This window comes from Erythrolamprus reginae, chromosome 2 (genome assembly GCF_031021105.1).
Source record: "Erythrolamprus reginae isolate rEryReg1 chromosome 2, rEryReg1.hap1, whole genome shotgun sequence".
Lineage (NCBI taxonomy): Eukaryota > Metazoa > Chordata > Lepidosauria > Squamata > Dipsadidae > Erythrolamprus > Erythrolamprus reginae.
In genome coordinates, this window is record NC_091951.1 from 115807808 (window position 1) to 115822756 (window position 14949).

General features: G+C 44.5%; 1 protein-coding gene across 1 annotated transcript; it reads left to right on the plus strand.

Moving 5' to 3' along the window:
• Positions 1-2245: 2245 nt before the first annotated feature.
• On the plus strand, positions 2246-14554 carry C2H5orf15 (chromosome 2 C5orf15 homolog). Its single transcript, XM_070739265.1, has 3 exons — positions 2246-2567; positions 10004-10533; positions 12956-14554. Exons 1-3 carry the CDS (start codon positions 2429-2431, stop codon positions 13085-13087), a joined length of 801 nt encoding a protein of 266 aa, XP_070595366.1. The 5' UTR covers positions 2246-2428; the 3' UTR covers positions 13088-14554.
• Positions 14555-14949: the final 395 nt, after the last annotated feature.

A 14949-nucleotide genomic window follows, 5' to 3' on the forward strand; every position in this document is an offset into this window, starting at 1 on the left:
GTGACAATTACTTCAGTTATTCTGAACATAGGATAACATCCATAAATCAATTAAATGCTAAGTTATAGCTACACCTTTGGATATTTCCTGAAAGTATATGTGTTGTCCGTATATACAAAAGGGAAAGCTGTAGGTGCCATATCTGCATGTTATTTATTTATTTATTTATTTATTTTGTCCAATACACAATGAGGGTTTTAGTGGGTATATATCAATATACACATAGTAAAATACATGATGAAGGTTATAGAGGAGATACTCATAGTAAAATATATCTAAGAAATAATAGAAAAGAAGATATAGGAATAGAATACAGTGATCCCCCGAGTTTCGCGATCTCGATCTTTGCGAAACGCTATATAGCGATTTTTCCACCCGATGACGTCACTCCCTTCCTTTCTCATCTTTCTTTCTCTTTCTCTATCTTGCTTCTTCCTCTCTCACACTCTCTTCCTCCCTCTCTCATCTCTTTCTTTCCTTCTCTCTCTTTCTCTATCTCTCCCCCTCTTGCTCTCGAGCGGCAAGCGAGCAGCCGGGCGGGCGGGTGAACGGGCAAGCGGAGCGGCCGGGCGAGCGGGTGAATGGGCAAGCGAGCGGCCGGCCGGGCGGGTGAACGGGCAAGCGAGTGGCTGGGCGGGCGGGCGGGTGAACGGGCAAGCGAGCGGCTGGGCGGGCGGGTGAACGGGCAAGCGAGCGGCCGGGCGGGCGGGTGAACGGGCAAGCGAGCGGCTGGGCGGGTGGGTGAACGGGCAAGCGAGCGGCCGGGCGGGCGAATGGGCAAGCGGAGCGGCCGAGCGGGCGGGTGAACGGGCAAGCGAGCAGCCGGGCGGGCGGGTGAACGGGCAAGCGGCAAGCGATCTTGGGGTTTCCCCTTTGCCTGGGCGGCGGGAAGACCCAGGGAAGGTTCCTTCGGCCGCCCAACAGCTGATCTGCTCCGCAGCGCGGCAGCAGCGAGGAGCCGAAGATGGGGTTTCCCCGTTGCCTGGGCAACGGGGAAACCCCATCTTCGGCTCCTCGCTGCTGCCGCGCTGCGGAGCAGATCAGCTGTTGGGCGGCCGAAGGAACCTTCCCTGGGTCTTCCCCGCTGCCCACACGCAAACTCCACCATCTGCGCATGTGCGGCCATGGAAAAAGGGGCGCGCATGCGCAGATGGTGTTTTTACTTCCGCACCACTACATCCTGAAAAATCGATTATCGCGAGGGGTCTTGGAACGGAACCCTCGCGATAATCGGGGGATCACTGTATATCAATGAAAGAATAGAAGAAGAGATATAGGAATAAAGGAAAGGTATAGGAGATATAGGAGAGCAATAGGACAGGGGACGGAAGGCACTCTAGTGCACTTGTACTCCCCCCTTACTGACCTCTAAAGGTAAAGTGTTGGGGGTTTGGGGATGACACTATGGAGTCCGGTAATGAGTTCCATGCTTCGACAACTCGGTTACTGAAGTCATATTTTTTACAGGCAAGTTTGGAGCGGTTAATATTAAGTTTAAATCTGTTGTGTGCTCTTGTGTTGTTGTGGTTGAAGTTGAAGTAGTCGCCGACAGGCAGGACGTTGCAGCATATGATCTTGTGGGCAATACTTAGATCTTGTTTAAGGCATCTTAGTTCTAAACTTTCTAGGCCCAGGATTGAAAGTCTAGTCTTACTAGTATGGAATTAGAATGGAATTTCTTTTTCAGTACTGTAGATATCAGATTATGCTACAGAATAAATGTGAATTCTCCTCCTGCTTTGGACATCAAAGCCAGCTGGTCACACTCAGTCCAAATCCACCTCACAGGCTGGCCGTTGTGGGGAAAACATAACATAGGATTACAAGTACCGGTAATCCTTATTTAACTATAGAAGAGAATGGAGTAAAATTCTATTCTATTCTATTCTGGCAGATATCAAGAAAGCCATAGTAAACAGCCCAAACAAACAAAGCGCCAAGACCACTTGACAGGGCAAGCCACTTGAATATAAAACGAAGCAAACCCCGTTCCCTATTAGCACTGATTGATGTGACCTAGTTTGAGTATAATGAAGCATCTGCAAGGAAACAAGCGCAGGGAACCGAACATTTTTTCCAGCGCAAATTACGTAAGAGTTCGTACAGTACAGTATTGTATCATCAGACCCGAAAATAATGACTACCTTCGCATTTTTTATGGAATCTGTGAGAGATAGAGTGACAAACACCGAGTTTCCTTTTCGAACATTTTTTTTGGCATAGGAAACCCGGAAGTGTCGTATTCAGACGAGGCGCCGCTTTACAAACGACGTCGTACAAATACCTTCGTAGGAAGTGAAGGTTGGGCGAGGAACCTGAGTAGCTCATTGGGAAGAAAGGGTCGTTTCGTCAGAGGCTTCCCCCGCCTGCAGTTGCCTAGCAGCGCGGGTGGGCCGGTCTGGACCAAGCCACCTCCCCCGGCGACGGTATGGCGGCCGCCATGACGGCCACCGAGCAGAGAGCAAAGTGTACCGCCATGGGGGAGGCGCCGTCGCTGTCGTCCTTGGCGCGAACGTCGCTCTTTCTCTTGCTCCTGGCCTTACCGCTTCGGGGCCAGCTTCCAGACGGTGAGGCGGGAAACGGCGTGCGCCAAGTGGGGAGGCGGAGAAAGCGACGAGTCCGGGGGGTCGGCTGGGAAGATCGGCTGGAGGAAAGTCACGCCGCCGGCGCCGCTGTCCCGTCTGCTCCCCACCCTTGGGCGACCTGCTTCTGTCTGCCCTCTGCGTAGATGGCTTGGACCACGCACCTATTGTCCACAGCCCGGCAGAGTGGCCGTTCTGGTTGGGGACCATGGGGTTTGTACCCCCACACCTCTGGAAGGCTTCCGCCTCTTTTGTTCCGTCTTTCTCACCCGGTGAATCTCGGCACTGCCGAGAAAAGGGAGGAAAAGGGAGACTCCGCGGCATTGTATGAGATTTCTGGGGAGGAAAGTGGCACTTTCTTGCTTTTTGTTGGGTCGGACGGGTCTCTCTTTCTCTCTTGGTCGCCCCTAAACCTGGCTCCCGCCTAATTAACAAGTTCTGTATAAATATTATAAACGGATAAAAGGCAGTGTTTTAACATTTCTGTCTTTCTAAGACACTCTACGTAGCTACTATACACGTTGTGAATGTAGGTAGGTATGTATGAGAATGAGACATTCTGCTGCTTCCTCTTTTGGTTCAACTGCTGTATATTCCTAGTTGTGTAATGGAGGGAACTGCATGACTTTACAGGGATTCTAACCGTCTTTTTGAGTAATTGTGTGTGTGTGTGTGTGTGTGTGTGTTTATACATACACCTAAGTTGTAATACTGTTTTGTTTTGAGGAAAGTTAAATGGCTGGGTTTCTGGGAAGGAAAAGGGCAACTTCCAAGTATTCTTATCCATGTATTAATTCTTGCTACTTAAGTAAAACATAGAGTAAATTATTCATAGAATAATCAAACAATTTATGAATAGTTCTTGGGTTGATATTACACATATTTGGGCATTGGCAGCTTGGTGAGTGAACCCATTTCAAGGAGAAAGGGTAGCTTGACAGTCCTGTTTGATTCACTTCATTCATGTTCCCTAACATGATACAGAAAGATAATACAGTGATCCCCCGGTTATTGCGTCCCCAACCATTGCGAACAGGGTAATTTGCGATTTTTGAACCCGGAAGTCAAAACACCATCTACGCATGCGTGCCCTTTTTTCTATGGGCACGCATGCGTAGATGGGGCCCGGCAGATCAGCTGCTGGGCGGCTTCCCTGGGTCTTCCCCCTCTTGCTGGCGGGAGGGCGAGCAGCGGGCATCAGCAAGGAGTTTCCCCACCGCCCACTCAAACTCCTCGCTGCCGCCCGCCCTTCGCCCGCCCACGCCGTTCATTCTCGCCGCTTTCAAGCTGAGTCCTGAAGCGAATTCGCTCCAGGACTCAGCTCGAAAGCGCCGAGAGCCAGCGTGGACAAGCCGTTGACTGGCGCTGGCTATCGGCGCTTTTGAGCTGAGTCCGGAAGCGAATTCGCTCCCGGACTCAGCTCGAAAGCGCCGAGAGCCAGCGTGGACAAGCCGTTGGCTGGCGCTGGCTATCGGCGCTTTTGAGCTCAGTCCTGAAGCGAATTCGCTCCAGGACTCAGCTCGAAAGCGCCGAGAGCCAGTGCGGACAAGCCGTTGGCTGGCGCTGGCTATCGGCGCTTTTGAGCTGAGTCCGGAAGCGAATTCGCTCCCGGACTCAGCTCGAAAGCGCCGAGAGCCAGCGCCAGCGAACGGCTTGTCCCCCGCCTGCCTGCCCGCTAGCGAGGAGCCGAAGATTGGGGGCGGCGCGGCTATTTAAAAATTTCGCCGCCGGCATGGGGGGCTTGCCAGCACCCCCCGGACCCGGAAGCCCCCCATGCCGGCGGCAAACAGCCGCGCCGCCCCCAATCTTCGGCTCCTCGCTAGCGCTGTGGGAGTAAAAACACCATCTGCACATGCGCAGATGGTGTTTTTACTTCCGCAGCGCTACTTCGCGAAAACCCGCTCGTTGCGGGGGGTCCTGGAACGGAACCCTCGCAACGAGCGGGGGATCACTGTATTGTTAAATATAATTGTAGATAAGAACAGATTCCAGTACAATTTAAGAAAAAAATTATTTAAACTACAAATCGGAAAATAGAAATAGCTACTTGTAATTTCTAAAAGCAGTCCTAATGATGTCAGTTGTGTATCTTTCAGGAGGCAATTTAGTAGAGTGATGCCATCACTAAGAAAACTCATTTCTAATGCCATTTGTACTGATCTTAATGGTAGACTCATTAGCAGCCTATTCATAATTGATGTTAAACAGACTCATATGAATGTAAGCAATTTCTCAAACAGCTTTTATAGATGTTTTGTTTATTCCACCTTTATTATTCTTATAGGCACTGAGCAGTGAGCATACCTAATACTGTACTACTATTTCCCCCCAAAACATCAGCTCTGATACTGAGAGTGAATGACTGGCTCAAAGTAATGCAGCTGGTTTTCATGTTTGAGGACTAGAACTCTTAGTTTTCTAGGGTGATGCTTTAACCCCTAGACAAGTGATGACAAACCTTTTGGGTGTGTCAAAAATTATATAAGTTCTAGTTTGCATTCTATCATTGATGTAAAAACCATATCCAAACATCTATTCAAGACTTTCACAATCTCTCTGATGTTAGTAGATTAAAAATATTTGTATATACCATATTTGAGATGCTACACACTTGAATTCCAGTAGACATGGAGCATGGAATAGAATGAAATTTTGTGCTACCCTGCAGAACAAAGGTCAGAGCACAAGAATAAGAATCCCTGTGCTCTATATAAAATTGGATGGATAATATAATCCTGTCCATACAACCAACCCAGCCTAATGAATGCAGTAACCCACCCCCCAAATATTAACAGTAGACATCCAGGAGAAATAATAGAGGCATTGTTTTTCCCTTTCATTCCACAATTTGTGTCATTAAGGCAACCAAAGCTATTCCTATTGAGGAAGTTCCTATTTGCAGTGATAGACTCCGAATTGGTAGGGGGCAGTGTCTGCCTTTGTCCTTATCCTGAATACTAAATACTCCAAGCTTAGGAGTCTCTTTGCTTTCTGGGAAAGAAAAATTGGTTTAATTATTAAGACAAGTTTGCTATAGTAAGTGAATGAATTTGCTGACAAAATTGCTGCATTTAATTGTGTAATTAGCATTTATTTTACTTATAACAATAAAACACACAAGGCAGACCAGACCTATTCAATAATCCTCTTGTAGTGTACAGTGATCCCCCGCTCGTTGCGAGGGTTCCGTTCCAGGACCCCCCGCAACGAGCGGGTTTTCGCGAAGTAGCGCTGCGGAAGTAAAAACACCATCTGCGCATGTGCAGATGGTGTTTTAAACTTCCGCAGCGCTAGCGAGGAGCCGAAGATTGGGGGGCGGCGCGGCGAGCGAGTGAGCGAAGCCAAGCCGGCAGCAATGTCGCCGCCGCTGCAGCCAACGCACGCTACGATCTTCCGGGCCAGCCAGGCTCCGTCACGGAAGGCAGCCGCTTGACCCGGGATGCTGGGCCGAGAGGAGCCGGGCTTGATCCGCTGAGCCTGGCTGGCCCGGAAGATCGTAGCGCGCGTTGGCTGCAGCGGCGGCGACATTGCTGCCGGCTTGGCTTCGCTCGCTCGCTCGCCGCGCCGCCCCCCAATCTTCGGCTCCTCAGCGGCGAGCGAGCGAAGCCAAGCCGGCAGCAATGTCGCCGCCGCTGCAGCCAACGCGCGCTACGATCTTCCGGGCCAGCCAGGCTCCGTCACGGAAGGCAGCCGCTTGGCCCGGGATGCTGGGCCGAGAGGAGCCGGGCTTGATCCGCTGAGCCTGGCTGGCCCGGAAGATCGTAGCGCGCGTTGGCTGCAGCGGCGGCGACATTGCTGCCGGCTTGGCTTCGCTCGCTCGCCGCTGAGGAGCCGAAGATTGGGGGGCGGCGCGGCGAGCGAGCGAAGCCAAGCCGGCAGCAATGTCGCCGCCGCTGCAGCCAACGCGCGCTACGATCTTCCGGGCCAGCCAGGCTCAGCGGATCAAGCCCGGCTCCTCTCGGCCCAGCATCCCGGGCCAAGCGGCTGCCTTCCGTGACGGAGCCTGGCTGGCCCGGAAGATCGTAGCACGCGTTGGCTGCAGCGGCGGCGACATTGCTGCCGGCTTGGCTTCGCTCGCCGCTGCAGCCAACGCGCGCTACGATCTTCCGGGCCAGCCAGGCTCAGTCACGGAAGGCAGCTGCTTGGCCCAGGATGCTGGTCCGAAAGGAGCCGGGCTTGAAGATCGCAGCGCGCGTTGGCTGCGGTGGCGAGGGCTTGCGATGGAGGGTGGAGGAAGCGGCCATGGGAGGGCGAGCTGCCTCAGGGAGGAGGATCGGGCGGGACCAGGTGGGGGCTGGAATTTCTCCGCCAGGGCGAAGGGCGGGCGAGCGGCGAAGGGCGGGCGAGCGGGTGCTGGGGAGGGCTTCTCGCCCTCCCGCCAGCAAGAGGGGGAGCGAACGGCGTGGGCAGGCGAAGGGCGGGCGAGCGGCAGCGAGGAGTTTGCGTGGGCGGTGGGGAAACTCCTCGCTGATGCCAGCAAGAGGGGGAAGACCCAGCGAAGCCGCCCAGCAGCTGATCTCCCGGTTGCCATCTACGCATGCGTGCCCATAGAAAAAAAAGGGCACGCATGCGTAGATGGTATTTTGACTTCCGGGTTGAAAAATCGCAAATTACCCTGTTCGCAATGGTCGGGGACGCAATAACCGGGGGATCACTGTACATCTGTAGTGTATTTTAACAAAATTTAACAAAAATATCTCTGAAATAATTTAAATTTATATTGCGGTAGCCCAACATTGCATGAGAGAAGACTTATTTTTAATATACTGTTATTATGCATATTTTTAGGTAAGTAGCAGTTTTCCTATAGTTTCCTTCATATGTGCCAATTAAATGCCTTCTTTTCTAATATATTATTCTAATAATTTTTCTTACTCTCAGTTCTCAATTAGAATCTTGTAGTGTGTGGTTACATACAATGCTAGGGGTTCACCAAGAGTCACAACCAGCGTTCCCTGTAAGCTGCGCCTATGCGCCACCCAAAATACCCCCCGCGCACCCTTTTCCATGCGCGCGTGCTCCCCATCCCCCTGCCAGCCCGTGGGGGGGGGCACGGGGGGAGGCGCCATCAGTAGAAGGAAAGGGAGCCGCGGCCGCCCCTGCCTCCCCACGGTGCCTCCGGCCCCCTTGCGCCCCGGCCTCTCGGCCCTGCCCCTCGCCCGATCTGCCCCCCTCCTCCGCCTCCTGCCTTGGGGAGCGACTTCTCCCGCGGCGGTGGCTGTGGCTTCTCCCCTTCCTCCTCCGCGCTGCCAGCCAGGGGACTGCGAGAGAGGGTTTTCTCCGCAACCTTCGGGAATGCCCGCCCCGCCCCTCTCGCAGCCCCTTTGCTGGGAGCGCTTTTGTCACGGACTTTCAGTAAGGGGGCTGCAGTAGAGGCATGGCAGGTGTTCCCGAAGTGCTCGGAGAAAGCGCTCTCGCAGCCCCCTCGCTGACAGAGAGAGAGAGAGGGAGAGAGAAAGTAAGTGAGAAAGAGAGAGAGAGAGAAAGAAGGGAGAGAGAGATAGCAAGAGGGAGAAGAGAAAGAAAGCAAGAGAGATAGAAAGAAAGAGTGAGAGAGAAAGAAAGCAATAGAGAGAGAGAAAGAAAATGAGAGAGAGAGAGAGAGAGCAAGAGGGGGAGAGAGCAATAGAGAGAAATGACTCTTGATTTAAAGCATATGGTAAAAAGCACCCAAATAATAACAGAGAAAAAAAACCCCAGCCGTTTGTGTTTGTGTGTGTGTGTGTGTGTGTGTGTGTGAACTCTTGAACCATTTCCCATAGCTCACCTGTTATTGGAAATGGTTCAAGAGTACACACACACATATACACAAGGGGGGAGCAGACAGGGATGGAAAAAGAGAAGATAGTAATAGTAATAGATTTTGGTTTTGTTTTATTATTAATTTCTTTTAATAAAAAAGAAGGGAATTTTTTTTCTTATTTGTTTATTTATTTATTCATTCATTCATTCATTCATTCATTCATTCATTCATTCATTCATTCATTCATTTATTTATACATACTTCATACTTCTATGCCACCCAGTCCCAAAGGGACTGCCGCTCAGACACTATACTTTTCCGCCCACACAGAAAAAAAATTAGAGGGAACATTGGTCACAACCTGAACATTTCATGGTAAATGGGAAGCAAGTTCATTGGCTTTGGAGTTACTTCTTAATTTCTTTTTTACAAAGCTTTTTTAAGATGACCATGTGGAAATGAAGGAAAGATGGTCTTTTGCTTCCCATTTACCATGAAATGTATGCAAATAAATTTGTTCATTTAATTAAATATGAATCAAGTAGCTTCTCTTTGATCTGAAGAAAATCATGAGGCCAAAAACTGATCCCATTGATTTCTCTGGTTCTATTTTAAATGCAGCTCTAGATTTAATTCATTATCCAAATGACGCATAAATCATAATAGGTGGACTCATATACCAAGCTAAGCAAAAAACAAACTACAAATGAATTATGTGTGGACCAGGGTATAATCAATTTAACTAGAAGCAATGTTAATAGTAATATAGATGCAACCTATGTCATTTGAGTCATGAGATTGTGTAGATTATGGAAAAATGTTTGTGCAGCTGTGTCTTGTTTTCATAAATTTCTAAGTGTGTGTGAGTGAATGTGTATATGTATGTACTGTATATACTCGAGTATAAGCCGAGAGTTTCAGCACAAAAATGTGCTGAAAAATCTAACCTCGGCTTATATTCGAGTCACTGACCTGAAAACTTCCGTGCAGCATTTCCCAAAGCTGCGCAGTTCCGATGTGAAAGACAGGGAGGAAAGAAACCTGGTGTCTCTGGCAACACAAGGCTTTTTTCTTTGCATGGCTGCTTCTGCTCTTGCAGGCAACACCCCTCAGCTGCCTGATTGGCAGCAGGCTGAACCAATCACAGTTCCTCCTCTACACAGAAAGGAGGCACTGAGAGAGCTGCCTGATTGGCAGCAGGCTGAACCAATCACAGCTCCTCCTCAACAGGAAGCACTGGGGGAAAGGGCGGGAGGATTGAAGAGACTTTCAGAACGAAGGAACCATGGCTTTCTTTCCATGGAACGAAGGAACCATGGCATTAATCATTTGTTCTACATAATTAATACGGATAGATCTACCTTGCATTTTCTAACCTCGGCTTATACTCGGGTCAATAAGTTTTCCCAGTTTTTGTGGCAAAAACTGGTGCCTCGGTTTATACTCAGGTCAGGTCAGTTTATACTCAGGTATATACTCAAGTATATACAGTATGTATTGCTGCTTAAAACAAGCACAACTCTAGTTTTTACTCTTTAGTGTTTATGATAAATTTTGGATGCATGTTTGTCAGCTGAGATATGGTTAATTCCACAATCCATATAAATTTGTGTATCCTTGTATATTGTAAAATTATTTGTTAAAGATTTCAAATTATTCTTATCTTTTCCTCTTCAAGATGTTACACCTAATGCAGAAATACCTCAAAACTTTAAATCAATTCAAAAGGACGAAAAAGAGAATTTATCCTCAATTATGTCTGCAACCAGTGAGAACAATATGAAGAATGAAACAAATGAAGAGATAATCCTAACTTCTTTGAAAGTTGATGCTTCTGTTGACCATGCACCCACTCTAGCAGAAGATAAAGTAGACCAACCTCCTGTGTCACCTGCAGAAACTGTTAGTGTCAATCAACAAAATATTGATGTTTCAGAAGATGCAGATAGCAAAGAATATGACACGACGGACAGAAATATATTTCCTAATTCCCTACCAACAGCAAAAGAACCTAATCAAGATGGCCACGATGTATCCGAATTTGCAGAAGATTCAAGTATGAGGAACTTCGAGAATAAGAAGTCATTTGCTCATAACATGGACACTGCAGGCTCGGGATTGGAAGAAGACAGTCATTTCTTTTTTCACCTTGTTATTTTTGGCTTTTTGGTTGCTATAGTTTATATTACATATCACAATAAAAGAAAGGTAAGATGGGGTTTTAAACAGTTTTTAGTTTGATGTTCATATTAGAATGTTGTTATTTTGAAATAAATTTAAAGGTAGTTAATTAGCTTATTGATAAATTTTATAAATCGAAAATCTAATACTGAGATATCTGGAAAATAAGGGATAAGCAAAGTTGAATACTATAAATTATAAAATACAAAGTTGCAAACTTCAGAAAATTTCAGATTAAATAGATTTCTAAAGCAGAATAGTGAAATAATTCAACCATTGGAATTTACAAGTGGTTGTTAATCTGTTTGAAATTAATCTTTTTACACAGCATTTCTAATAATTTTGTAAAAATAATAACAAATACAAATCTAAGCAAGCCAGGAAAAAATATTGGGCAGAAATAATGATAATAATAATAATAATAATCTTTTTGGACCTCTGAGACCACCAAGATCATAATTTTAAATCCCACAGACCCTAATTCATAATTTTAAGTCCAGCAGACCACTAATATCATTTTTAAAAAAAATACATTTGTAAAATAATGATCAGAGAACTTCTGTTTTATTAATATGAAATGCACCTATTTAATATAACAAAATCATAAATGCTTATTTAATCATAACAAAATCATAAATGCTTATTTAATCATAACAAAATATTTAAAGGTTGTTTTAATTGTAACAATGATTAAAGTTAGTGTAATTATTACAAAGTAATTGAAGCTTATTTAATGGTGGCTTGTTGATATTGTTGGAAAAGTCAGTCCCATCTTCCAGAGCTGTAGCTGTACTCCCTCCCATCTCTTCCCCTTCCCTTTCTTTTTTCTTCCCTTTCCTCCTTCCCTTCCTTTCCTTCTTCCTTGCATCCCCTTCCCTTCCTTTCCCCCTCTTCTACCCTTAGGGCCCAGGCAGCAGAAACTTGGAGCTACGTGGGGTGGAGTGGGGAGGCAAGGCTCACACAGGCAACAGAAAGAAGAGATAGAAATGGGGGAAATGTGCACACAGAGAGGAAGGAAGACAGGAGAGGCTGAAAGTTAGGCTGCTTGGTAAAAGCAGGAGAGTAGGAGTCTAGTGGGAAAAGCACAGCGAGGCAGTTTAGGGCTCAGACAGCAGAAACTTGGAGCCACAGGGGCAGGACAATGGGGGGAGTCAAGGCTTGCAAAGGTGGCAGAAGGAGGAAGAGAAGGCCACAGCTGTGTCTGACTGGGACTCCGGCTTACAACTAAGCCCACCACCATAAGGCCCCTGAGAAAGCTGGTGGTAGCGGCTTTGGCTATTTCTTTGGTTCCGAGGGCGGTCTGAGAGTGCATGTGCAGCCCCAGGACATACGCTTACCTTCCGGAGCTCTGATGCTGCTGCTGCCTCGCTTCTCAGCCCCAGAACAGCAGTAGCTTCATCTCCACTAAGGACTACCGACCTTGGAAGTCAAGTGTCCATTGCATCCACAATGGACAGCAAACTGCAGCTGCTCCCCGAACCAGATGCCATTTACCAAGATTTCCCCACAGACCACCAAAATTTTCTCACGGACCACTGGGGATCTGTGGTGAAATATCATAAATTTTAATTTTGTTTTTCTGAGACATGTAAATTTGCTTAAGTACTGTTGGTATTCGTGGCTTCCTTTTATTTATTGTGGACTTATAATTTGACATGAGGAATTGACAAAATTACTTATTCAAGGTGGCAGAGTGGACTTTGTCTGTAAACCTATTTAAATTTGAGGTTTGTCTTCCTCTGTCAGTAGTTATATTTTCTACAATATCTTCACTGACAGAGAAAGCTTCTTTGTCACAAGCTTTTAAAGACAGTCAATTTTTCTCCTCAAGCTTTTTAAAATTTTAATCAGGGTTTTTATAGCTTAAGGACCTGGTTATGGTAATGTATTTTAATTTTTTAAGGTTTGGATTCACAAATGCAACCTAGGCTAGAGCAAATTAAAAAAAAAATCCATGGAAACAAAAATCTTTTCTCCTAAATCTTCATTCAGTTTCACTAATAGGACATTGGCTTTTGTATTGCAGTTTATCCATTGTTATAGTCTTAACTGGGGTCTTGTTGAATGCATAAGGATATATATCAGGATTTATCATTCATTTCATTTTTAAAAAAATTGCAGTGTGTTAAGTTTGTCCTAGGCATCGATATATAAGAAATTTTTTTTATAGTAAATTATTTTTGGCTCAACCGTAAATAGCCAAAAATCAACCAAAATATATTTTATTTCGTTAACGCTATGAAACTTATCAGTCAAGGATAAAGTAGGCAGTTTGCTTATTAACACAAATAACCTTCTTGTTATAAACCTAAAATATTTGACATGAATATGAAGATATCAGAAAAAGTATATAAAATTTGCAAAAAATTATCTGAAAGTATTGTTATAAGTCTTTTTAAACATGCAGATGTTTAATTTAATATGATCTAATTAGCTCTTTTCTTTTCAGATAATTTTGTTGGTTCAGAATAGAAGATGGCGAGATGGCTTGTGTTCCAGAACAGTTGGCTATCAACGTTTAGATCAAAATGTGAATGAGGCTATGCCTTCATTAAAAATTACCAACGAATATATTTTTTAAAAGTAGCATGATCCAAATTTGCATAATTAGGAATTTTCATTGCCTCTCAAAATATAATGAATAATTGCCATAAGCTGTGATGTGTGTTCTTTTTTCACTTTGAAGGTTGTAGCCTTATATGAGGATATGCAAAGTAAATGTTTATTTTGGTGAAAGTGGGATTTCATTATTTTTGTACATGCAGCTTATCAGTTGATTTATTTTTCATTCGTTTTCTGCCTGGAGCAGTTAATAGTCCTAGCTACAACTTTTCCAGTTGATCAATATACAGCATATTAAAGAATGTACCAGATTCCCTATTTGGATACTTGACCTTATTTCTCTCTTAATTCAAACTGCTTAATAATACATAGAGTGTATTAATATAATTCTAGCCAAATGGTTTCTTAAAAGACCATGCTAATATTCCTTCTCTGGAATATTTACATAAAGACATTTTTAAAAAGAATAAGATTTCTTTTTCACAAATTGCCTATTCATTGATCTTACACAATGTAGAAATATGATGTCTGCTTGTTCTGATCTTAGTTTTTCTTAGCAAGAAAAATTCTGTGTAACATAAGAAGGCAACATTAAGAATGAAAATAACATTTTTCTGGCTAGAAAGTGCCAAAAACTGTTTGCTCATTTGCTTTTATTATTTTTAAAAAGGTTTGTGAAGGCACATCTTTGTAGTAGGCAAATCTGAATGTTGAAGGGGAAGTAAATCTGAAAAGCAAAGATTGTATCCAACGGTGTCATTCTGCGAACAAATGCAAGATGAACATAGATGGCAGAACTGATTCCTTTTTCCTCTTATTCTCTCTCTCTGCCTCCACAAGGTTCTACAGAAAATTTAACCTAGTGCAAAGGTATGGATATAAAAAGAATGGAAAATTCCACTGTATTAGTTGACTATTATGGAAATTGATTTGAAAATTTAAATTGCTTAGGTATAAATAAAGCATAGTAATTAGTTGCACGTAGTAAAAAACAAACAAGCAGGATTTAAAGCTGGGATTTGATGCCCAACTTTGGAGAATACTGCACCATTGTCTTTAACTTCGAAATTTTTTTCTACTTGAAATGAGTCAAATTACTGGTAAGATTGCAATTTCCTTGAATGCATATTTTGCTATTTATATTTGATTGACATAAATTGTAAAATATTTGTTAGCAGTTTTACTACTGTAAAAATGCTGTTTGTGAACTGTAACTACCATAGGGCTGAAAAACATGTAAATACTAGTGACCTTATTTTCAAGTGATGCAATGTTACGAAAACTTTTAAACTGGACTGAGAAAATTTGCAGTGAGCATGGTATTGTTTCTGTTAGTAAATTAAGCAACAGGGCTTTTTAATTTAGTATTCTTAAATGTGAATAAGTGAAATAGAGAAATACATGTAGATTGATTTATTTCAGAATTCTTATGAACTTGACTAATTTTTAATAGAATCTTTCAAATAAACCCTACAATGTAACTTGATTCATATATCCTTGCAAAATACTTTTTAGCTGTGACATGCATAGAATATTTAACTACCATTTTAAGGCCAGCTGGTTTGTCACATTTTTATTCTTCAAATAGGCTTATTTTAAGTTCACTGGAGATTAAAACACCATTCCTTCTTTGATAGAACTTGGAATTTTCAAGCGTAGTACCATTTCTGGAGGATAAAACTGGCAAATTACAGAGTAACATTTGCAACAGTATTATGTGAAAGCCACAAATCAATTGATACCCATATTGTCACCCTCAAAGCCAAATGTTAGTGCTTTGCGAAGCATTTGAGAGAGTGTTTTTCAAAAGTATGGACATGCACATTAGATATGTTGGTTGAAGCATCAAGGGAGTTGCAGCTCTGAAAGGCACAATCATAG

Bases quoted from the DNA above. Each gene is read 5' to 3' on its own strand.
- C2H5orf15 (XM_070739265.1), top strand. From the start codon at position 2,429: ATGGCGGCCGCCATGACGGCCACCGAGCAGAGAGCAAAGTGTACCGCC. The intron at 2,568-10,003 runs GTGAGGCGGGAA...TTCCTCTTCAAG, and splicing joins TCGGGGCCAGCTTCCAGACG to ATGTTACACCTAATGCAGAA. The intron at 10,534-12,955 runs GTAAGATGGGGT...TTTTCTTTTCAG, and splicing joins CATATCACAATAAAAGAAAG to ATAATTTTGTTGGTTCAGAA.